The 24975-nt window shown below is 43.6% G+C and overlaps 1 protein-coding gene across 1 annotated transcript in view; it reads right to left on the bottom strand.

Moving 5' to 3' along the window:
- TCERG1L (transcription elongation regulator 1 like) overlaps nt 1-24975 on the bottom strand; it is a 272474-nt gene that overhangs the window by 203736 nt on the left and 43763 nt on the right. The window contains exon 2 of the mRNA XM_040361370.1: nt 16627-16770. Within this exon, the coding sequence (XP_040217304.1) occupies nt 16627-16770 (144 nt within the window). The remainder of the gene's footprint in view (nt 1-16626; nt 16771-24975) is intronic.

Below are 24975 nucleotides of genomic sequence, written 5' to 3'. Positions count from 1 at the left end.
ACCAAATAAACCGTTTATTTGATTTATGTAAAACCATTAAAATAGTAATATGAAAAATTCAACATGGCTTATTTACTATATTCCAAAATCACGTAACAACATGATAAAAAAAAAGAAGTATTCATACCCCTTGAAAGTTTACACATTTGTCATGTTACAACCAAAAATGTAAATGTATTTTATTGTGATTTTATGTGATAGACCAACACAAAGTGACACATAATTGTGACGTGGAAGGACAATGATAAATATGTATATATATATATATATATATATATATATATATATATATATATATATATATATATATATATATATTTTTTTTTTACTTATAAATATCTGAAAAGTGTGGTGTACATTTGTATTCAGACCCCCTGAGTCAATAATTTGTAGAACCTCCTTTCGCTGCAATTACAGCTGCAAATCTTTTTGGGGATGTCTCTACCAGCTTTGCGCAATGCCTAGAGTGATATTTTTGCCCATTCTTCTTTGTAATATAGCTCAAGCTCTGTCAGATTGGATGGAAAATGTCTGAACAGCAATTTTCAAGTCTTATCGCAGATTCTCAATTAGATTTACTGTAGGTCTGGACTTTGGCTGGGCCATTCTAACACATGAATATGCTTTGATGTAAACCATTCCATTGTAGCTCTGGCTGTATGTTTAGGCTCATTGTCCTGCTGAGAGGTGAACCTCCGCCCCAGTCTCAAGTCTTTTCAAGACTAACAGGTTTTCCTCTAAGATTCCCTGTGACGACGTCTTTGTGAGACTAAACTATCGTCGGGAGGTTGACGCGCTGACGTCTTCGCCCATAGGACAGGTGTCCGCTTGCCGGCGGGCTCTTTGTTTTTAATCGTGATTTTATTCAGATGCTTTTGTAAGTATATCGGTCTCCTTTTTATATTAAATTCTGTGCATACAATATTATTTCTTCGAGTATTTCTTCCCTCGGTACTGTATGAGACATCTGCTGTGATTGAGGTGATCGTTTCCACTCACTCGGATTACTTCCATTCACCCTCCAGCCACTGAGATCGAGGTGACCGGTCTACATCCGTCCGGATTACCAGTGTCCATCTCCCTGTCGTACAACCAATACCAGCCGAGAGTGGGGTTGAGTTCCAGGCTTATATAGCCTGTGTTCTGGTAAGCAGGCTTGTACATCTGGTGTAGGTGCACGTTTGATATTGTTGTCATAATAGGCTTCTTTTCACGTTTTCACTATTATGGACTCATTTTGGTTTGACACTTATTAGGACTTTTTGCTGCAATTTCCATTGTTGGCAATTGGACTTCTATGTTATAAATTATATGGTTTATATTTCCACTTATGCACTTAGTGTGACATTCATATGTTTTCATTTAAGATACTTTCCACAGTTTGTTTTTCACATGTTGGTTTATAGCGCAGTTTTCGTATTTTCTTTTGTCTAATTATTTGTGTTTTCGCACATTTTTTTCACTGCTGCTTTACATTTCTTTTATTGCACTTTCTGGTATGCCAGATGCATTTTCAATATTATACATTTATCATCAATTTTTTTATTGTGTTTAGTCACCACTAGGGAGCGCGGTATTTTTCCTTTTTTCTGTTTTTCCTCTAAGATTGCCCTGTATTTGACTCCATCCATCTTCCTATCAACTCTGACCAGCTTCCCTGTCCCTGATGAAGAAAAGCATCCCCACAACATGATGCTGCCACCACCATGTTTCACTGTTCAGGGTGATGTGCAGTGTTAGTTTTCCGCCACACATAGCGTTTTGCTTTAGGCCAAAAATAAACATTTTCATCTGACCAGAGCACCTTCTTCCACATGTTTGTTGTGTCCTCCACATGGCTTCTTGCAAACTGCAAATGGGACTTCTTATGGCTTTCTTTCAGCAATGGCTTTCTTCTTGCCACTCTTCCATAAAGGACAGATTTGTGGAGTGCACAACTAATAGTTGTCCTGAGGACGGATTCTCCCACCTGAGCTGTGGATTACCATGGACCTCTTACCATGTTATTATGGGCCTCTTGGCTGCCTCTCTGATGAATGCTCTCCTTGCTCAACCGGTCAGTTTAGGTGGACGGCCATGTCTTGGTAGGTTTGCAGTTGTGTCATACTCTTTACATTTTCAGATGATTGATTGAACAGAGCTCTGTGAGATGTACAAAGCTTAAGATATTTTTTTTATAACCTAACCCTGCTTTAAACTTCTCCACAACTTTATCCCTGACCTGTCTGGTGTGTCCCTTGGCCTTCAAGAAGCTGTTTGTTCACTAAGGTTCTCTAACAAACCTATGAGGACTTCACAGAACAGCTGTATGTATACTGAGATTAAATTACACACAGGTGGATTTTATTTACTAATTAGCTGATTTCTGAAGGCAATTGGTTCCACTCGATTTTAATTAGGGGTATCAGAGTAAAGGGGGCTGAATACAAATGCACACCACACTGTTTCGATATTTATTTGCAAAAAATGTTGAAAACCATTTATCATTTTCCTTCCACCTCACAGTTATGTGCCACTTTGTATTGGTCTATGACATAAAATTCCAATAAAATACAATTACGTTTTTGGTTGTAACATGAAAAAATTCAGAAAATTTTAAGGGGTATGAATACTTTTTCAAGGCCCTGTATATTTTTTATATATGTGTTTCACAGCTTGATTTTCCCACCCTTAATATGACCACTTGGCTCCTTTGTTATTCTTGAAGCTGAATAACCTGTGGATTCTAGATGGCTTTGTTAGGGGGGATTTACAACTATCTTAGCACGTTACATTTCGTGGGTCCCAAATGGCCCATTTCTTTAGGTTCTGTGAAATTTTATTGTATTGACTAACTCCTAAAATCAGGAATCTGGGGACCACTAGACATGTGCACACTGAAATATTTTGTTTCAGAATTTTGTTTTCGTCAGAAAAATACATTTATTTAGTTACTCCCGTTTTCGTTGCGGTCGAATGTGCCTAACCTTAACTCTATTAGTCCAATATTATTCTACATAAAGAGAAAAGATTTGACATAGAGAGAAAATATTCAACATTATAGAGACATGAAGAAGAGTCAACATAGAGAGACATGAAGATTCGACATAGAGAGACATGAAGAGTCAAAACAATTTTTTTAATATATATATTTTTTTTTCTTAGAACATTCGACAGACACCATAAGCCTTTAATGACAGATTCGACCTTAATTTGGATTTTCGGACAAATGAATTTTTTTAACGAAAAACTAAATAAATAAAAACGAATTTCGGACGAAAACTAAATTATGAAACAAAATATTTCAGTGTGCAAATGTCTACTAATCAATATGAGGATAGGAGTTGCCTATCTATAAAATATCCAGAACACTATGCAATGAATGTATGGTAGGCTCAACACCACTGCAGTAGTCACCGAAAGAGTGGTTTTATACAGCTGGAAAATCTGTGCAAGTGATGCAGCACACCAAAGAGCTCATTATTCATTCTCTGCTAAACCTTGCAATACCCAATTAGCCCAAAAATTGGTAGTATATGGATAGCATTACTGAAAAACCCTATCCTTTGTTAATCTTATAGCCAAATATAAACAATATTAGGGCTCCTTGGTACATATTCTGCCAAATAGGGAAGCTGGGAGATCGGTCCCCAACCGGTCGCCACTGTTTTGGGTGACCCGTTGGCGACCGATTTCCCAGCTCCCCAATTTCTCCTATATTGGGCGATGGTACTTCCCCTCCCATTTCATACCTAGTTTAAGCTTGTAGAGGCTGCAACCTTTTCACATATTCTGCCAAGTCAGTTTCCTTAAAAACACAAATTCATTTTGTTGTTCCCATTTTCTATTTAGAGAAGAAATAGGTGAGGTCGATTCTAAGCTGCCATAAAATGAGATTACATAGTGATGCCGCAAATAATCAATATATGCTAGAAACAATGCTCTACTCAATGAATCTCGTTACTATGCCAAAAAAAGAGACTTTACAAATCTTTGGAGACATATTTAGGAGCAAATAACCTATCTTTGCTGTTTAAGAATTGTTTCTGTTAAACAGAGAAAGAATAGAAAGATAGCTAAAATGGAACACCTTCTGACAGCCTTTGAAAATAACTTTTTGGGTCCTCGCACTCTTCATGGTATGCTACAACTTCGGAATGTGGGTGGGTGCATAATGGCTTCACATACACTGCAGGACATCTGCCAAGTAGTCCCATGCTTTACATTGCCAACAGTAAACTAGCATTAAGCCCTGTACACACGGCCCAGATTCCCGTGTGTACAGGGCTTAAAAACGTTGTTTTTCCTGATGAGATTCCTGGCAAGAATCTCTTGCCCGCTGTGTGTACAGACACACCATTCAAAAGAACCGCCGTTCACTTGAATAGCACAAACGTCGACTACGACAAGCATGCGCTCGTCACATTTGATGCCGTTACCGCCATCTTGCTTCACCCTACCTATGCCTTGGAAGCTACCGCACATGCGTCAAAGTCATTTTGAGCATGCACGGGTTTCCGCGGAAAGGTAAGTATACACACGCTCGGGTTTCTCGGCAGGAAAACACTGCCGAGAATCTCACAATGAGAATATAGAGAACAGGTTCACTATTTTTCTCGTCTAAATTCTGGGAAGTTTTCTTGACGAGAAACCTCAAAGCCTCGTACACACGCACGGTTTACTGTGTATACAAGGCTTAAGCCTTTGACTACCCCAATTTTTAATGGCTCACTGGAGTTCAGCTTCAACTAAATCAATTAGTCCCTTTTTCTAAGATTATGTCAATAAACATCCATGTCATTTGCTGCACCCCTATTTTCTTTGTGTGGTTGAAGTCCTAATGTAAAATAACTAATTAGGGGCTGTTTTTTGCATGACAACAGATTTAGCATAGTTTAGAAACTACAATCTATACAAACAATTAAAATCAGCAGCTACCATAGGCGTGCGCACAGGGGGTTCCAGGTGTGCCTGGGCACACCCTAATCACCCTGTACTGTGAAAATTCCTCCTGCTGCTTGGCTGCAGAGAAAGAGACTGGGGAATCTCTGTCCTCAGTCCTTTTCTCTATCTCAAAAGTGAGACAGGGGTCTGTTTAGAGCCTGATTTCTCACCAAAGCCCCCCAACGGGGCGCCTAAAAAATAGTAAACATGTTTTTGTAAAAGAGCAAAAAATAAAAAAGAATTCAAATAAACTACTGACACCAATCCCTGCCCTACTGATATATATATATATATGCACACACACATGTGTGTTTGAGCTACAGTATGGGGTGCACACCTTAATACAATAGGCTGCGCAAACCTATGGCAACTGATGTTGCAGCTGCTGACTTTTAATAAATGTTAATTTACCAGTTCAAAGGGCCAGTGCTATCACCACCTGGGCCAGTTGTTTTCTGGTCTTTAAGTCCCCAGTGCCACCATCTTGCTTGTGAGAAGTAGGCTGTGGCTTTCTGCTGTTTCACAGCCAGTTACCCACTGCAGATTCACAAGATGCACCATGCTTTCAAATTGGTCCCACAGCCCGCCGGGTTGTGTGAAGTGTCTCAGGTGGTTGCTAGTGGAGGGGACTTCTGCTCTTCTCGCCTAAGAATGAAGAGCGGATGTGGGAGCAGGTACCTGTCAGAAATAATTACCCATTCCCAGAAAAAAAGGGGGGGGGTGGGTTTGATGAGCTTAACTTCCTGTTTTAGGTGAAGTTCTACTTTAAATTAAGTTACATAGTTAGGTTGAAAAAAGACACAAGTCCATCTAGTACAACCAGCAAAATTAATAAATACAATCCCATATACACAATCCTTAACCCACAGTTGATCCAGAGGAGGGCGAAAACCCCCAGCAGAGCATGATCCAATTTGCTACAGCAAGGGAAAAAATTCCTTCCTGATCCCCCGAGAGGCAATTGGACTTTCTCTGGATCAACCTTACCTATAAATGTCAGTATCCAGTTATATTATGTACATTTAGGAAATCCAGGCCTTTTCTAAAGCAATCTACTGAGCTGGTCAGAACCACCACTGGAGGGAGTCTGTTCCACATTTTCACAGCTCTAAAGCCGTGTACACACGACCATTTTTAATGTCCTAGAAAAAACAAAGAGCCAAATTCTCAAAAGAGATACGCAGACTCCATTTTTCTAAATTTACACGGCGCGTATATTTGCGCACGATCGTCAAAACGACTTAAGCAAACATTTCCGTATTTTCAGCCGTACTTAAATTAGTTACACCTGCGCATTCCCGGGCGCAAATTACGCTAGGCTCGCCGCTGTTTTTGATAGGCAAAGATGCAAATGAAGGAGTTAGGGCGATTCTCAGAATTAAGTGTGTGTGCCGTATTTTCCGCCCTGTGCGCACCTGTTAGTTTTTCTGACTAAATTTCCACATTATAAAACCAGACCTAATTTTACACATGCTGTGGAAGGGTTTGCTGTAGGTAGTGACTAGAGGTTAGAGCTCTAGTTGTGAAGGTTATTTTTGGAAAAATGCCAGGACCAGCTATGATTCTGACGGCACTTGCTGCCTTACAGGCACAAAGGAGGAGGAGGGCACAGAGGAGGAGGATGAGGGCACAGGTTTATCGTCCACGGCGTGATATTTGGCAAATGCCAGATTATGAGGTGATTGGCAACTACCGTTTTGATAGGGAGGCCATCCTGGAGATCACCCAACTTCTTCATGAGGATCTTATCACCCCAACCCTACGTTCCCATGCCCTGACACCTCTCGAAAAAGTGATGGCAACCCTCCATTTTTTAGCGAGTGGCTCATTCCAGCGTGCATCTGGAGGTGTGGCTGGGATGGTGCACGGGCACGGGCACGGCCACGGGGACAGCCACGGTCGACTGGGGGATCTTCACGGGGGGGGGGTCTGTGCAGGGGAGGGACTATTTTCAGGGGGGGGTCTGTGCAGGGGAGGGAGTATTTTCAGGGGGGGGGGTCTGTGCAGGGGAAGAAGCAGCCTCCCCTGGTGTCTGTCCTCCTGCTGGCCTTCCCTCCAAGGCAACGGCTATCCTTGTCAGACAGGAAGTAATGTCAGCCGTATTGGCCTGCACAGCCCGGGTATTGGCCTGCACAGCCTGGGTGAGGGCAGTCACCTCCTGGGCCACACCTGTTGTGGCGTTCCTCAGGTCCCACAAACAGGTGATGACCCCCACGGAGTTGGTGGCCACGTCACCCAGTGACTCCCTCATTGCACCCAGGCTGCGCTCCACCTTGGTCATTGTTTTTTGGATCGCAGACAGACTGCGGGTCTGCCGGACATTGTCCCTCAACAAACTGACCGGCAGACGCACCAACCCCCCCCTGTTTTCCGGGGTCGGCCTCCTACTTGCCCCTGAGGCTTGTGGCCTTGGAGGAGGAGTTGGAGTGAGCCATGGGTGCTGCTGCATGTTGGAGGAGGGTTGGAAGGGGCGACCCATGATGGTGGCCTGACTGCTGGGTGCCTGTGGGGTTCCCTCAGGGGATGACTCAAAGGTCATATCTTGGCCCATCATTATTTCCTGCCCAATCACAATATTGTCATCTTCCTCCCCCTCATCCTCCTCCCACTCAACATCCAAATTAGGGGAGTTGTGGGCACTCCCCTCCCATGGCGAATCCTGCCCTTCTTGGGACTCTGCATCAGCCTGTCTTGGGGGTGGTGCAGCAGCCTGCCCTGATGGGCCAGCAACCTCCTGACCTGATGGGCCAGCAACCTCCTGGGCTGATGGGGCTGCCACCTCCTGGGCTGATGGGGCTGCCACCTCCTGGGCTGATGGGGCTGCCACCTCCTGGGCTGATGGGGCTGCCACCTCCTGGGCTGATGGGGCTGCCACCTCCTGGGCTGATGGGGCTGCAACCTCCTGGCCATCTGGGGAGGACACAAAACAATCACAGGTTGTTGGATCCACACACTTGGCACATCTTCCCTTCCCCCACCCACACATGCTAATCACCAGATAGAAATTCTAAAAAATTACCTGTCCTCATAAGAGGATCATTGTCAAAGCCAGGCAGGCCCACCACCTGCTGTGGGTGGAAACACTGGGCCACTGCCCATTCCTCCTCACTCATCCTGACTGGGCAGGGTCCCCCTCCTCCAGTGCCCCTGGTATGGGCATGCAGCGTTGCCAGCTTGTTCCGGGACACGCTCCTCAAGTCATTAATTTTTTTTTTAACTCCAGCGATGGTCCTGGTCTCCCCCCCCCCCGCCGCATTGATCCGATCGGTGATCTTTTGAAGGATCTCCTTCCTCCTGGCCGGGGTGGTGTTGTGGCTCTCAGGGCCATGGAGAAATCGCCCAAATTTAATGACGCCCTGAGCAAGTATATGCTTCTCTGCCAGGGTAAAATTAAGCTTCCTGCGCTTGGGAGCCATGACAGACAACACCCAGCAACAGGGAACTCACCCAAAAAACAAACAACAATACACACACACAACAAAGAAAATACAAACAAGCAAAAATAAAAAATATACAGACAGCTACTATAAATTCAAAAACAAACTGGCAAAAAAGGAAAACAAAAAACAATCACATACCAAAAAACAAACACTTATCAAAAACAAACAGGCAAAAAAGGAAAACAAAAAACAATCACATACCAAAAAACAAACACTTATCAAAAACAAACAGGCAAAAAAGGAAAACAAAAAACAATCACACACCAAAAAACAAACACTTATCAAAAACAAACGGGCAAAAAAGGAAAACAAAAAACAAATGATCAAAAACAAACACCAACTATACCCTCCAACTCCACAAACACTTTTCTCACAAACAAATCTTACCAACAAACACTGACAAACGTTCAAAGCAGAAGCAACTTGCTTTAGGAAGGGAACACAGGGAAATACTTTTGCAATTGAAGTCTGTTTGACTGGGGCTATTTAGACACAGGGCGATCTTCAAACTAAGTACGCTTGGCCTTTTACCTATCTCACTGATTGCGCTGACCAAAGTTCTGCACATGCGCAGTGAGGTCCAGATTCATGCGCGCATGCGCAGTACGGCCGGCACTTCATTTGCATGGGGTCACGGCTCATTACAATGAAGCACGCCCATTTCATTCCCACTTGCCATAACCATGCAAATGCACTGAGAATACGGTACTTACGACACCAACTTAGGGCGCCGTAACTTAAATGACATAAGTTAGATAATCCTAAATTTACACAGGTTTTTGAGAATTTGGCCCAAAGTTTTTTTCGACGTGATTTTTGTCAAGCCTGCCTTGCATACACACAATCATGAAAAAAAAAAAGCTTGAGCAAAGCGCGGTGACGTACAACACGTACAATGGCACTATAAAGGGGAAGTTCCATTCAGATGGCGTCACCCTTGGGGCTGCTTTTGCTGATTTCGTGTTAGTAAAAGTTTGGTGAGAGACGATTTGCGCTTTTCAGTCTTCATGCTTTTCAGTCTGTTACAGCGTGACGAATGTGCTATCTCCATTACAAATGCTAGTTTTACCAGAATGAGTGCCCCAGTCTCATAACGTGCTTCTGAGCATGCACGTTTTTTTTCAAGTCGTTAAAGCCTACACACGACCGTATTTCACTATGTGAAAAACGACGCGAAAATTTAGAGCATGTTCTAAATATATAATGCCCATTTTTCACGTCGTTAAAAATGCTCTGGAGCCTACACACGATCGCTTTTAATGACCATTTTAAAAAATTGCATTTTTTCACGTCATAAAAAACGGTCGTGTGTACGCAGAATTACTGTGAAGAAACCTTTCCATATTTGGAGATGACATATTTTTTCCTCTAGACCTAGAGTGCCCCCTGAGTGACCTTAAAGTGAATAACTCAACACCAAGTTCACTATATGGACCCCTTATATATTTGTACATGTTGATCATATCCCCCCTTATTCTCCTCTTCTCAAGAGGGAAAAAATTCAGTTCCTCTAATCTTTCCTCATAGCTGAGCTCCTCCATGCCTCTTATCAGTTTGATTGCCCTTCTCTGCGCTTTCTCCAGTTTCCCGATATCCTTTTTGAGAACTGGAGCCCAAAATGTAACTGCATATTTCAGATGAGGTCTTACTAATGATTTGTACAGGGGGGCAAAATGATATCTCTCTTTCTGGAGTCCATACCTCTCCTAATACAATAAAAGGACTTTTCTGCTCACTTTGGATACTGCAGCTTGGCATTACATGCCATTATTGAGTATATGATCTACCAAGACCCCCAGACCCTTCTCCACTATGGATTCCCCCAGTTGTACTCCCCCAGGTTTAGGAGATATTTCCAGTACCTACAGGTAAGCTTTATTATAGCCTAACCTGTAGATAAAAGTGGTGTAAACTGTTCCCTGTTATGCATTTGTTCAGCATGTATAACTTACTTTATTATGGTCGTGTACAGCGCGGCCGCCTGCAGCGTGGGCATCTAAAGCCACAGTGTCCCTTTTCCGGCTTCCCCCTCCCAATCTTGTGCATGTGTAGTCTGTTGCAAAAATGCCAATTAGTTTTTAGCATACACACAAGTGTTGCATGGTGGCAAGTCCACTGGCTAAACTTGGAAGGAGTGTGCTTGATTGCCACTGAAGTATCTTTTTAAATGAATCTTTGAATCATACAGATTTATTCATGATTGTGACTAAGTAGGGTATTTTATGTTGTATCTCTGCCACTACTGGTCTATGAATTGAGTTATTTATACTCAAGGTTAGTGCTGACTGATTCATTGTTATTGTTTTTTTATACCAGATTATGTATGGATTGGTTCAGTTCAGTTAAACTGCTGCCAGATAGATTATTTTTATCTCCTACAGTGCACTGAACTAACCGCTTTGTCTATTTCTTGACCCTCTCACAATGTTTCATTTAACTTATATAGTGTTCCTGTCATTTCATTCTACGTTGTCTGCCAAGTACCAATATATAACACTAACAAGCGTAAACTGTGGTACATGTAGTATGAATAAATGGCAGAAGAAAGCCAACACTGAGCTATAAATGAGATTTTTAACTGAAGACAAGCGGCAGCATAGCCTCCCTGGTGGTATTGGCAGTGGGGGGGAGAGCATGGGGGAGCTGGGAAACAGTGGGGAGACTGGACAGCACAGTGGAGGGGGGGGGGGGGTGCTGGGAAACAGTGGGGAGACTGGACAGCACAGTGGAGGGGGGGTGCTGGGGAGCAGTGGGGAGACTGGACAACACAGTGGAGGGGAGGGGAGGGAGCAGTGGGGAGACTGGACAGCACAGTGGAAGGTGGGGGTGCTGGGGAGCAGTGGGGAGACTGGACAGCACAGTGTAGGGGGGAGCTGGGGAGCAGTGGGAAGACTGGACAGCACAGTGGAGGGGGGGGGGGTGCTGGGAAACAGTGGGGAGACTGGACAGCACAGTGGAGGAGGGGGGTGCTGGGAAACAGTGGGGAGACTGGACAGCACAGTGGAGGGGGGTGCTGGGGAGCAGTGGGGGGACTGGACAGCATAGGGGGGCATGGGAGGAGCTGGGGAGCAGTGGAGGGGGGTACTGGACAGCACAGTGGGGGAGCCAGGGAGCACGGGGATCAGAGAGCACTGGGGGGAGAACCAGGAAACAGAGGGGGTATGCAGGGAGAATTGGGAGGAACCAGAAAGCACGGAGTCAGTAAAAGAAGTTGGATAGGAGGAGCTCCAGTGGATGGATCCCATCCCAGCGCCTGCTGCAGCCTGGCCGACCCCCCAGAAAGATGCGGAGATGCCAGGCGAGCAGCGCGGGCTGAAGGAGCAGCTCAGCTGCTTTGTGTGCCCGACGGCTGCCCGCACGGCTTTTACAGATGGCCCCTGGTTCTGCCTGTTGGTCTGTCCATTAATCCAGCAGAGACAAATGAGGCGGCCGTGAGGCCCCTGTGAGTGCGAGGCCTTAGGCAGCCGCCTCATTTGCCTAATTAGAGAGCCGCCTCTGTACTCTTCTCCTGATGGATACTTTTTAACAATGAGATCCCTCTGATGCTTTGAAAGCTCTCTGCGGACTATGACTTTTGCTGTAGGATATGACTAAGAAAATGCCAGGAAAGACCTACTAGAACAGCTGAACTTTATTTGGGGTAATCAGAGGCACTTTACATGATGGTAGGTGTGTACTGACTCCTATTTAACATACATTTGAATGTGATTGCTTAGTTTTGAACACAGTTACATCCCCAGTTATAAGAGGGCGTGCACACTTATGCAACCACATTATTTTATTTTTACTTCCCCCCCCTAAAAGATCTCAGTTTGTTTTTTCAACCGAGTTGTACAGTTTATAGGTAATTTTAAAGGTGGAAAAAGTTTTGCAATTATTTATCTTTGTCTCATTTTGTTGCATAACAGAAACTTGACATTTTAACAGGGGTGTGTAGCTGTGGTGTATCTAGATTTTGTGCTGCCCTAGGCCTGACTAAACTAGTGCACCCCCTAAATTAAATATGACCCTCCCCTTCCTGGCAAGACCACACTCCTTCCTGTTTAAGACCCACCCTGAAATTTTCCAGACAGGGATGGCAAAAAATAGACTGACAAGGGCTATAATCCTCCCTTACTCTATCCAAATATAAAAAAAAAGTGTGGTCTATAGTTCTACAAAAAGCACCAATTTCTGATAAATTTATTAAGAGGATTAAGAGGATATAACCATGCCAGTGGTGCAGCAGAAAACATATAGCATGGCGATGAAGGTATGTGGTCCAGGCATTGAGCAAAGGAAAGATTGGGGTCAGGAACAAATAAATCCATCTGTTTTATTTTTCTCATCAGCAATCAACAGAATTTAAATTAAGATTCCTTAACTGGTTGCCGACCAGCCGCTGTCGTTTTACGGCGACAGGTCAGCTCCCCTGCGCGAGAGCCCGTAGCTATACGTTGGCTCTTGCACAGGCCACTAGGGGTTCCCCCCGCTCTCCCCCAACTCCCGTGCGTGCATGGGCGTCCGCTGAACTTTTTTCAGGGTCGGCATCATTTTAAGGTCATCCATGCTCGGTCCCTTTTTGACAATGTCATGAAGGGGAGGGGCTTAGTCATTGGTGCGGGTACAGCGTGGCTCTCTGGTTGGTGCGAGTACATCGTGGCTCTCTGGTTGGTGCAGGTACAGCGTGGCTCTCTCTGTGGCTTCCCCTAGCATGAGCTCAGTATTCTTTTTTTTCCTCTTGTAACCCCCCCCCCCAGCAGAGTGCTTGCATGCTGGGGACTTTAGCATGGTGTCTGTGGACACGTTGGGGCCGCCACTCTTAAAGGACTACATTTCCCATGATGCCCACAGTCCCCATAATCTTCTGATTGGCCCTCTGCTGTGGCCAATCATGGCAAGGAAAGCAGGAAGCAAGGCAGCGGCACGGCAAATCCAATTAGAGCCGCTCTCTCTTCTAGCTCCAGCTGACAGAGAGGGGAGGGGGGCAATCGGGGGAGATATACAGTACAGCCAGCCCGCGGCTCTCCTCTCCCTGTCACTGCTCCATTTACCAGAGAACTCGGCAGCAGAGCTGTGACAAGGAGAGGAGAGCCGCGGGCTGGCTGTACTGTATATCTCCCCCGATCGTCCCCCTCTCTGTCAGCTGGAGCTAGAAGAGAGAGAGCAGCTCTAATTGGATTTGCCGTGCCGCCGCCTTGCTTCCTGCCTGCTGTTTTTCTCCCCGAGGATCATGGCACTGGTTTCTAGGGGGGGGGGCAAGCGCCCTCCCTTGCCCTATGGAGCGGACGCCCATGCGTGCGTGTGCCCGGCCCGGTCCTGTCAGGGAGAGAAATGCTGATTTTCTGTTCATACAATGTATGAACAGAAGATCAGTCATTTCCCCTAGTGAGGCCACCCACCTACAGTTAGAACACACCCAGGGAACATACTTAACCCCTTCCCCGCCCCCTAGTGTTAACCCCTTCACTGCCAGTGGCATTTTTATAGTACTCCAATGCATTTTTATAGCACTGACCGCTATAAAAATGCCAATGGTCCCAAAAATGTGTCAAAAGTGTCCGAAGTGTCCGCCATAATGTCGCAGTACCGAAAAAAATCGCTGATCGCCGCCATTACTAGTAAAAAAAATAAATAAAAATGCCATAAAAAATACCCCCTATTTTGTAAACGCTATAGCTTTTGCGCAAACCAATCAATAAAGGCCTATTGCAATTTTTTTTACGAAAAATATGTAGAAGAATATGTATTGGCCTATATATATATATATATATATATATATATATATATATATATATATATATTTTGGGGGGATATTTATTATAGCAAAAAGTAAAAAATATTCATTTTTTTCAAAATTGTCGCTCTATTTTTGTTTAAAGCGCAAAAACTAAAAACCACCAAAAGAAAGCTCTATTTGTGGGGAAAAAAGGACGCCAATTTTGTTTGGGAGCCACGTTGCACGACCGCGCAATTGTCAGTTAAAGCGACGCAGTGCCGAATCGCAAAAAGTGCTCTGGTCTTTGACCAGCAATATGGTCTGGGGGTTAAGTGGTTAATAGGTACAACTGACAAAAGAAAAGGATTGTAGGAGAGTCTTACTACCTACCTGCCAGGTATAGGTGACCATGTCAGTGTCCCTTGTGTCTGCACCATCCCTAGATTAGAAGCCCTTTGGCAGCTAGGTAAGTGCCATGCAAGTTTTACCCAAATAGTGTAGCTTTCCTTCTACCCTGGGTACCCCACACTATATAATCTATATACTGTACTGTACAGCTACTGTATAAACATTAAAACCTACCTCCTATATAGATTACCAGTAGCTTATATCTATGGTAAGTCACTATGATATATAGCAACTCCTCTGCCAAAGTCAAATAAATAAGAAGAAGATTTCCTAATATTTGCCTGCCATATGCATCATTGCAAGCTCGAAAGCCCTTAGGGATTTCTAGTATATATATATATATATATATATATATATATATATATATATATGATTGGAATCAAGCAAAGATTTGCAGGAATGTCTTACTACCTACCTCCTAAGTGTAGCCGACCATCTCCATCTCCCTTGAATCTGCACCATGCCTACTAATTAGGAGCCCCGTGGCAGGTAGGTCACATGTCTCCACTGCACCTTTCCCGACATGGCATCTCCTCACACAGTGCAGAGCCCCTCCCCCTCCACTCTATTGGCCCGCGCCTGTCAGATGATAGGCAGTCAACACTAGAAGCAACGCCCCCACAGTTGCAGAACGCTGGTCGCAAACAACAAAAATGTATTGGTTGAGGTCCGCCGTCCGGGCCCCATACATAGGTATGAGCTGCCCCCCCCCCCCTAATCGCAGCCCTTCCAATATTATTATACTGGCAGAAGAGCAGCCGCTTTATGGGGGAGCCAGACCGAATTTGTCTCCTGGCCCATTCTGCCCTATAAGACTGGCGCTACATAAAACTTGTAGCGCAAGCCACCGGGGACTCTTTCCATGCTACCTCCCGGCCCCCCTGCAAAGGCCTAGACCAAGATACAGCATTGGTGTGTAGACTTCTTATATCCACTGCATATATACATACATAGGCGTATATACAGGGTGTATCAGATATGCCTGGGCACACCCTAATCACCTCATGTGGTGCATATGTTTAGACCCCTAATATTTCTCCAAATAAAAAAGAAATTCTTCCTTTTCCTGCTAAAAAAATAAATAAGTATATTTAAAAAAAAAAAAAAAAAAAAACTACTGACACCATCCACTACCCTACTGACACCAATCTGTGCCCTTATGACACTATCCACTGCTCTACTGACACGTCCGCTGCTCTACTGATACCATCAGTATATGCACACATGCACAAACACATATATATCTTTTAGCTTTGGGGTGTACACCCTAATTCAATAGGCTTTGAACACCTATGTATATATATTTTTGATACACTCATCACAAGTGTAACGGTATGGCCCGTGGGACCCAGAGACTATTGGAGGATGTGGGATACTCCTGTGTCAGCTTCACCAATGACTCTTGTGTCTAGGGTCATCCTATGTCCACTAGGGGCATAGGATGACTGAGAACTGAAATCATGGATTACATGAGATGGGACAGTAATGATAATTCATGTATTGCAGGATATCTTGAAATATTACAAGTTGTTCATTCTGAACACAACAGGTTAATAGAGTGTCTCCTTCAATGTGGAACATAGACTGTTGAGATGTTAATTGATGTTAATCACCTCCAGCTACCTGTCTGTAGTGATGAAAGCTTGCTGTCATTGCATTCTATTGTCTATTGTGTTAATTAAGCCTGGCTAACTAACCCTGTATTGTGCGAAAGTTCTATTGATGATAATATGTGTTGTGAGTTAACACACTCTAAAGGTCAGACGTCTGACTTATGTTCACTAAAGGAATGTGTATTGTGTAGAAGGTGAGAATAGCTTATCACGGAGTCAGAAAGTCTGTCTAATATGTGGATTGAGGGGGACTCGTTAGCACCCATTGTGTGATGTTGTGGGTGGAGTGTGTCATTGTCCCTTTGATTCCTGCAGCATACTTTCTAAATGTATATAAGAAACCTGAGTTTACCATTAAAGTGTCAATCTGTTTGGAACCAGAGAACAGAGCTGTGTCTCATTATTCTGGGGGAAAATCCAATGGGTCCTGTCTGCTGGATTGTGGAGTGTCGGAAGCTGTCTTGGGTTGGTGGAATGGAATATTGTAACGGCGTTAACCCCTGACCGTTACAACAAGTACAGTTCATATCTCAGTAATACTTACTTTGCAGTTTGGTATTTTCTTTTCCAGCCAACATTTTCTTGCATGTGGAGGAATGGTGGAAGTGTAAACATGTGGAAACAGAGGAATGATTTCTATACTGGAAGATGGAGAAAATCCAAATGCAGAAGGATGACCGCCAACCCACTGTAAAAGAAAAGAAACAATATAATAAACATGCATACAATAAATACATTAAATAACACATTACACGTCAGTTTTTGTGATTAAACTCCTAGGCCCCGTACACACGGTCGGACCGAACCGATGAGAATGAACCGAAGTTCAGTTTCATCGGACCAAACCGACCGTGTGTATAGACCATCGGTCTGTTTTCCTTCAGTCCAAAATTTTAAAACATGCTTCAAAACCGAACCGATGGACCGCTGCCTGACCAAACCGATGGTTAGTACAGAAAAGCATCGGTTCAAAACCTGCGCATGCTCAGAATCAAGTCGACGCATGCTTGGAAGCATTGAATTTCGTTTTATTCAGCATGTCGTGTGTTTGACGTCACCGCGTTCTGACCCGATCGGTTTTTGGAACGATGGTGTGTACGCATATCAGACCATCAGGCCACTTCAGCGGTGAACCGATGAAAACGGTCCGTCGGACCATTCTCATCGGTTTTGTCCGACCGTGTGTACAGGGCCTTAGATGTAGTACAAGATTTTCCCTTTCCTGACATTCTTCCAGATAAAATGGAGACTTGAGACAGGCCTGTGCGTTGCTGCCCTTGGCATAAACAATATGTATAATAATGTCCCTTTATGCAGACTCTGAGCTTCTTATCACAAACCAGTGAATTTTATTGTAGAGGGTTTGTGGGAAGAGTACTCTCCAAGAAGCGCTCTCATTGGACTGTAACTCAATTTCACTAAACTGCAGTTTAAGAAAGTCTTGTGACTACCCCTTTTGCTGAATATACTTACAAATGTAAAGCAGTAACCATTGTAGTAAACTAAAAAGAGTTATCTCAAATTATAAATGTAATATTAATGTGTTTCCGCACTTAACCTGCGACTGCAGGCATTGGGCCTCAAGTACATTACATACCACAACGGGCCAGAAATCTGAAGTGGGGCCTAACAGAGTTTTACCAAGAGTGGTGAATATTTAGAATAGATCTTTTAAGTATTTATGGTTAGCAAATACCAACTAGTTTACAGGTTTTAAAATTACTTTCAAAAGGTTTATTTTTCATGAAACAAAGAAAAGCTCTTTTACAGAGAAGAGAACATCATTGGTACTATAAGGATAATCGGATTACAAGTCATGGTAACACCAAGCATAAACAAGAGGTAGATATATATGTGTAAACCCAAGAGCAAACTATTTTAATTACCAGTTTCTTAAGATCTGTAATAGACTTGTAGATTACCTGCCTCCAGCAGAAGCTGTTGCTACAGGTTAGAAGGTCTTAAAGTTAGAGGCATAGAAGTAGGAGTGAGGAAGGAGTGAAGGGGCATCCGCCCCCCCCCCCCCGGCGGCCCTATTGGGAACTTACTGTGCTGGGTGTTGGGACACCTGCTTCCCCTGGTCCCCCCCAGGGAGGGTCTCCTCACAAAACGTTTGATTGCTAGGAAAGAGGCCTCTGATCGGCTCTCCTCTACTTGCATCTGTCAGTGATTGGACACGGCTGATCACGTGGTAAAGAGCCTCTTTATCAAGATCGGAGATTCAGGGTGTCAGACTGACACCCCGCATCACCGATCGCCGCTCTACGCGCCCCCACGGGCGCGCGCCGGCATGTTATCCTGCTGGACGTCAATAGACGTCCAGTCAGGATAACAAAACCACTTACCGGACGTCAATTGTCTGTTGACCAGGCGGGAAGTGGTTAAAGATCCACCTATCCATCTTTATGAGTGAACGAGAGGTGCCCTGTGGACAGGTGTACGTTTACACTGGGAGAAAAGACCCAGGCTGGGTTTAAACCAAACACGCTGTTTGATCCCCTGTAACGGGGGATCATTTGGAGCTGGTAAGAAGCAAACCATATTATTTGGTGGCGGGTTCTACACACAGGGTCATAGTTGGTGGTTCATTCCATCAGAAACTTCAAAAAGCTCCTAGTTACAAGCACTGGTGGACTTTTATATGAACTTTTTATCTATAAATCTGAAAGATCCATTTGTGGAATACAGATTTAGAGCGATTCTATTTTTATTTTATTACCTTTTATTACCTTGCTACCTACCTTATAATATTGAGATACCCCTGAAAGATATCCTGTCTCAATGTTGAGGGATAAGGGCCTCTGCCTCATATCATGTCTCCAAGAAGATGTTAGAGGTTTATGGGGGAGAACTATAGAAATCTGGAAGTCCCGTTTAGAATGAGGGGGGCCTCCAGATATTGTGCCCCCCCCCCCCCCAGAGGTTTGAGTACAAGGTACATTAGTGGGGATTATGAAGAAAATGACTGATTAGTGGCTTAACATCTGAGAAAAGTAATTGTTTTTGCTTTTTTGAAATGAGTTCTATGGACCCTCTACTCATTACCTTGCAGGATTAAATGATCTTGGGGCCCCCATATTATAGTTTTTTTTAGATTCCTATTAGTCCCCCTCAACTGACCCTCCACATCCCTTTAGTGGGTCAGGGTGTGTGAAAGAGGCCCTTGTCCCTCAACATTGTGCCTTGCAAGGTGGGGGAGGCTTTACTGCCAACCTTCTAAAGTACCCATCCATAGTTGAAAAGCATGTGGCCTGGTATGGTACAGGAACGGGATGCACACACTTGCTGCCTTCTATTTCTTGGTCACCCAGGCTGCAATCTTGGATATGGTCTGGTATGAATTTGGGGGGGAACCCCACACCAGTTTTTACATTTGTTTTTAAAGGAACAGTACACATAAAAAGGGGGAAAGGATGCAGGTCAGTCACCAGCTGCTCTAATTACTTTGAACAGGGAATAGGCTGGATTTGGGTTGAACTCACATTTGACATGAAGCACATTCCTAATCAAGAACAATTACCATATTTTAACAATACTGCTCTTAGCATTTTATTTTTTTATATTTTTTTTGCATCTCAGAGTTTCTGATCTCTTACAGCTGCTTCCAGTCTATATGCAAGACTTCCAGCAACAGCTACACATCATTGCTCTTGAATAGCATCCTAAAGCCTGGTACACACGTTCAGATTTCCATCGGACAAATTGTAGGACTTTTGTCCGAAGAGCGTTGGCCGTGAACTTGTATTGCATACAAACGGCAAATACTTGTCGGCCAACAAACACGAAATAACATGTTTTTCAGCTCTTTAGCGCCACCCTTTGGGCAACTTCTGCTAATGTTGTGCTATGGTTAGCATTGCCTCTGAGCATGCGTGTTTGTACTTTGGATTTTTTTTCCAATGCACTTGTGTACACACGATCGGATAATCCGACATCACACATTTGTTGTCGGAAAATTTTAAAGCATGCTATCCCACATTTGTTGTCGGGAATTCTGACAATTGTCTGCTGGAGCATACAAATGGTCGGATTATCCGACAGCATCCTGCCATTACACAATTCCCATCGTAAAATCCGATCGTGTGTACGAGGCTCAAGAGGGACAATGGTGGACCATACCTGTAGAATATGTCAACGCTTGTACCATCAAACAAGAGCACATGTTACAATGCAGGAGCACAACTGTCACCTCTTAATGAGAAGTGTCTAAACAAGGACCTTTATGACTGGTTCACCAGGGATTTTGTATTATTTATGTTATTTTAATAAAAGCTACAGATTTACAATGATTCAAAAACAACTTTTTGGAATCACATTATATGATAAGGTGGTTCATGAGGTGATTGGGTTTAGATCTAATTTAACGTACTGTTGACCTTTACAGAATATAACTGTTAACGGTTAACTCCCAAACTGCAATTGGTATTTTCACAGTAAACAATGCATTTTAAATGCATTTTTTGCTGTGAAAATGACAATGGTCCCAAAAATGTGTCAAAATTGTCCGAAGTGTCCGCCATAATGTCGCAGTCACGAAAAAAATCGATGATCGCCGCCATTAGTAGTAAAAAAAAATTTTTTTATAAAAATGCAATAAAACTATCCCCTATTTTGTAAACGCTATAAATTTTGCGCAAACCAACCGATAAACGCTTATTGCGATTTTTTTTACCAAAAATAGGTAGAAGAATACATATCGGCCTAAACTGAGGAAAAAGTATGTTTTTTTATATATTTTTTGGGGATATGTATTGTAGCAAAAAGTAAAAAATATTGCATTTTTTTTCAAAATTGTCGCTCTATTTTTGTTTATAGCGCAAAAAATAAAAACCGCAGAGGTGCTCAAATACCACCAAAAGAAAGCTCTATTTGTGGGAAAAAAAGGACGCCACTTTTGTTTGGGAGCCACGTCGCACGACCGCGCAATTGTCTGTTAAAGCGACGCAGTGCCGAATCGCAAAACCTGGCTGGGTCCTTTAGCTGCCTAAAGGTCCGGGTCTTAAGTGGTTAAGGCAAGTTGGCTTTTTTTTTAACCTATGGGGTCCACACACAATCGGTTTTGACCGATGAAAACGATCCTTCAGACCGTGGTCCTCTGGTTAACCTATCGTGTGTACGAGGTCTAAGGTGTTAAAAAATAGGGTTCAAAGTAATTTTCTAGCAAAAAAAAAGGTTTTTAAGCGGTGGTAAAACATAACAAGCAATCAGAATCTATCTTGTACCATTGAGATTTCGGGGAACTTACTATTGATTGGTCATTATGGGTCAGTGTGATTTGCACATGTAGATATATGAACATATGGAGGATATACTGTACATCCGTTCTAGCCGGGTTAGAAAACAAAATCAGACCTCTTCCAAAAACCAGAATTTGCTATTGTTTTCAATGTTGACAAGTTTCATGAATAAATTACTATTCTAAATTCTGAAAACACTCCCTCCCTAAAAACAGACAGCTGGAGAAATCCACACATTTTCCAGCAATCCTTTAGTCAGACAGAACACAAATATGTGCTCATTATTTTTCAATTACAATGTGAATAGACAAGGCTCAGCAAAGAATTCTGAATAATTCAAGAAAATAGGTAGAACTGGAAGCAAAAAAAAACAATAACAAATAATGTTTATGTGAGTGACAAAGTCAATTCCCTCATGATAGTCTATCATTTCTAAAAATACAAAAGGTACGCCTACACTCACACACTATTGGGATCTATATACTTTTGGTGGAATGATGGACTGGATTGCACAGTTAGGGATATAGGCCCGGATTCACAAAGACTTACGCCGATGTATCTAATGATACGCTGCGTAAGTCCACGGATGCGCCGTCGTATCTATGCGCTTCTGCAAAGGAGATACGCCTGAATTTCAGTTCCATCCGACCGACGTAAGTCTCCTACGCCGTCGTATCTTGGGCGCATATTTACGCTGGCCGCTAGGGGCGCTTCCATTGCTTTACGCGTTGAATATGTAAATGATCTAGATACGCCGATTCACGAACGTACTTGCACCCGTCGCAGTAAACTACGCCGTTTACGTAAGGCATACGTCCGGCGTCAAGTTAAACCATCAAAAAGTTGGTCTAAGTCATGTAGGGTATGGACGTCGGAACTGCTGTCGGATTTTACGTCGTTTACGTAAGTCGTACGTGAATGGGGCTGGGGGTAGGTTACGTTCACGTCGTAGGCATTGAGCTGGCGTATCTTAGGGAGTAAATTCAACGTGATTCTGAGCATGCGCGCACTTCATTTACATGGGGTCACGATTATTTTAATACAACACGCCCACTACCTGCCTACTTTGAATTAGGCGGGCTTACGGCGGCCCATTTACGCTACGCCGCCGTAACTTAGGGAGCAAGTGCTTTGTGAATACTGGTCTTGCCTCTCTATGTTACGTCGGCATAGCGCATATGAGCTGCGCTACGCCCGCTCAAATATACGCCACTCTACCTGAATCTGGCCCATAGTTCATGAGCTGCTGATGTAATTTGTAAACTGATAGTATTCCATGTGATATATGCCAGACTGATAATGGTAATCCATACCCTAGTATAGAGACAGAATTCAAATGCATATGGAGCACCAAAAATGCCCATTCATCTCCCAGCACAGAGGTCTACATGAGATTGCATGAGCTTCACTTAAAATGCCCATTTACCTCTCAATACAGAGGCCAGAATGAGAATTTATACTACTTCCTAGTATAAAGGCCAAAGTGAGAATGCCGTGTTTCTCAACCTTGTTTCAGTCAAAGCACCCTTTAAAATTTCACACAATCTCGAGGCACCCCATCCTAAAATAAAATAAATAAATAAACTAATAGTTGTGAATAATGTAGCAACATCTACCTGCGTAGGACACCCAACATTAGCCGTGATTTATTCGTCCAAAGCAAATATATTTGCTTAAATCTTTGCACATTGGTACTGATTATGTTTCTCTCCTCCCTCATTTATCTTCCTCACCCAACTAATGTGACCCTGGTGCTGAAGGAGAGGTGCAGGAGCCCGACGTCCTCCTTATCAACTGATGCCATCATTGATTGTTAGGACACTGGTGGCTGAAAGGCTGTAATGCTGCACAATGAAAACCTGTGGCTTTGTGTAAAATATAGGCAGGCTTGATCCACCCGCTGGCCTAATAAAAGTTTTTAGGGCAATTTATCGGTATTTTGCCAAGGCACCTCTTAACCGCTTCCAGACCGCCGCATGTACATATACGTCGGCAGAATGGCACGTACAGGCACATTGGCGTACCTGTGGACGGGACGACGGCGCGGCTATTCGTTTATAGCCGCTCCGTCGCGATCGCTCCACGGAGCTGAACAACGGGGAGAGCCGTATGTAAACACGGCTTCCCCGTGCTTCACTGTGTCGATCGAGTGATCCCTTTTATAGGGAGACTCGATCAATGACGTCAGTCCTACAGCCACACCCCCCTACAGTTGTAAACACACACTAGGTGAACCCTAACTCCTACAGCACCCCCTGTGGTTAACTCCCAAACTGCAACTGTAATTTTCACAATAAACAATGCAATTTAAATGCATTTTTTGCTGTGAAAATGACAATAGTCCCAAAAATGTGTCAAAATTGTCCGAAGTGTCCGCCATAATGTCGCAGTCACGAAAAAAAACGCTGATCGCCGCCATTAGTAGTAAACAAAAATTTTTTTTTATAAAAATGCAATAAAACTATCCCCTATTTTGTAAATGTTATAAATTTTGCGCAAACCAATCGATAAACGCTTATTGCGATTTTTTTTACCAAAAATAGGTAGGAGAATGCGTATTGGCCTAAACTGAGGAAACATTTTTTTTTATATATATGTTTTTGGGGATATTTATTATAGCAAAAAGTAAAAAATATTGCATTTTTTTCAAAATTGTCGCTCTATTTTTGTTCATAGCGCAAAAAATAAAAACCGCAGAGGTGATCAAATACCACCAAAAGAAAGCTCTATTTGTGGGGAAAAAAGGACGCCAATTTTGTTTGGGAGCCACGTCGCACGACCGCGCAATTGTCTGTTAAAGCGACGCAGTGCCGAATTGTAAAAACCCCTTGGGTCATTTAGCAGCATATTGGTCCGGTCCTTAAGTGGTTAAAGAGGAACAGGTAATATAACCACCCAGGTGTACTCTTAGGTAATGCCGGATAATTGTCAGTGACCCATCAGATCTGAGAGACATTCAATGATTACACATGAACCTTTGTTGAGTGTTATCAGAAAGTGACTAGTTTAATGAACAAAGATAGAGGGTATTTATGCAATTCTAAAGGAAAAACGTGGGGGCTTAAGGGGGGGTTTAGTATAATACATACTTGTAGTCAGAGTCTTTGAGTATGAACTGTGATGACCCTAACACCCAAGGCCTGAGGTGTGCCTTGGCCTAGCTGGTCGGTATGCCTGAGAAGAGGGCATACCCTGAATGTGAGAATAAGAAAAAGTAGAAAGAGGAAAAAGTGTATATGAAGCTGGGGGAACGGGTGGGTGGGGAACCTGAAATGGCGCCAACACAGGACCCGGCGTGGGAGGAGTCTTAAGTACTCAGCAGACTCCTCCCACAAATACAGGCTAGCCTTCGGCCAGCCTTTACACTTGTAGTCAGAGTCTTTGAGTATGAACTGTGATGACCCTAACACCCAAGGCCTGAGGTGTGCCTTGGCCTAGCTGGTCGGTATGCCTGAGAAGAGGGCAAAAAGACACATGTTTAGGTATAGAAGGGTAGAGAACAAATGGTCCAGTGGCTTAGCGTGTACCTGGAAGGCAACCGTATACGTATCCACTATGACAGGAGAACCCACCGACCCATGACTTTGTGACAGAAGGAACCCCCTATAGAACCTGCGAAACCGCTCAGAACTCAATGACCCAAGAAGATGGATCAA

This window comes from Rana temporaria, chromosome 8 (genome assembly GCF_905171775.1).
Source record: "Rana temporaria chromosome 8, aRanTem1.1, whole genome shotgun sequence".
Lineage (NCBI taxonomy): Eukaryota > Metazoa > Chordata > Amphibia > Anura > Ranidae > Rana > Rana temporaria.
Note: the sequence above shows the minus strand (reverse complement) of the source record. Positions and strands in the feature narration are given on the sequence as shown.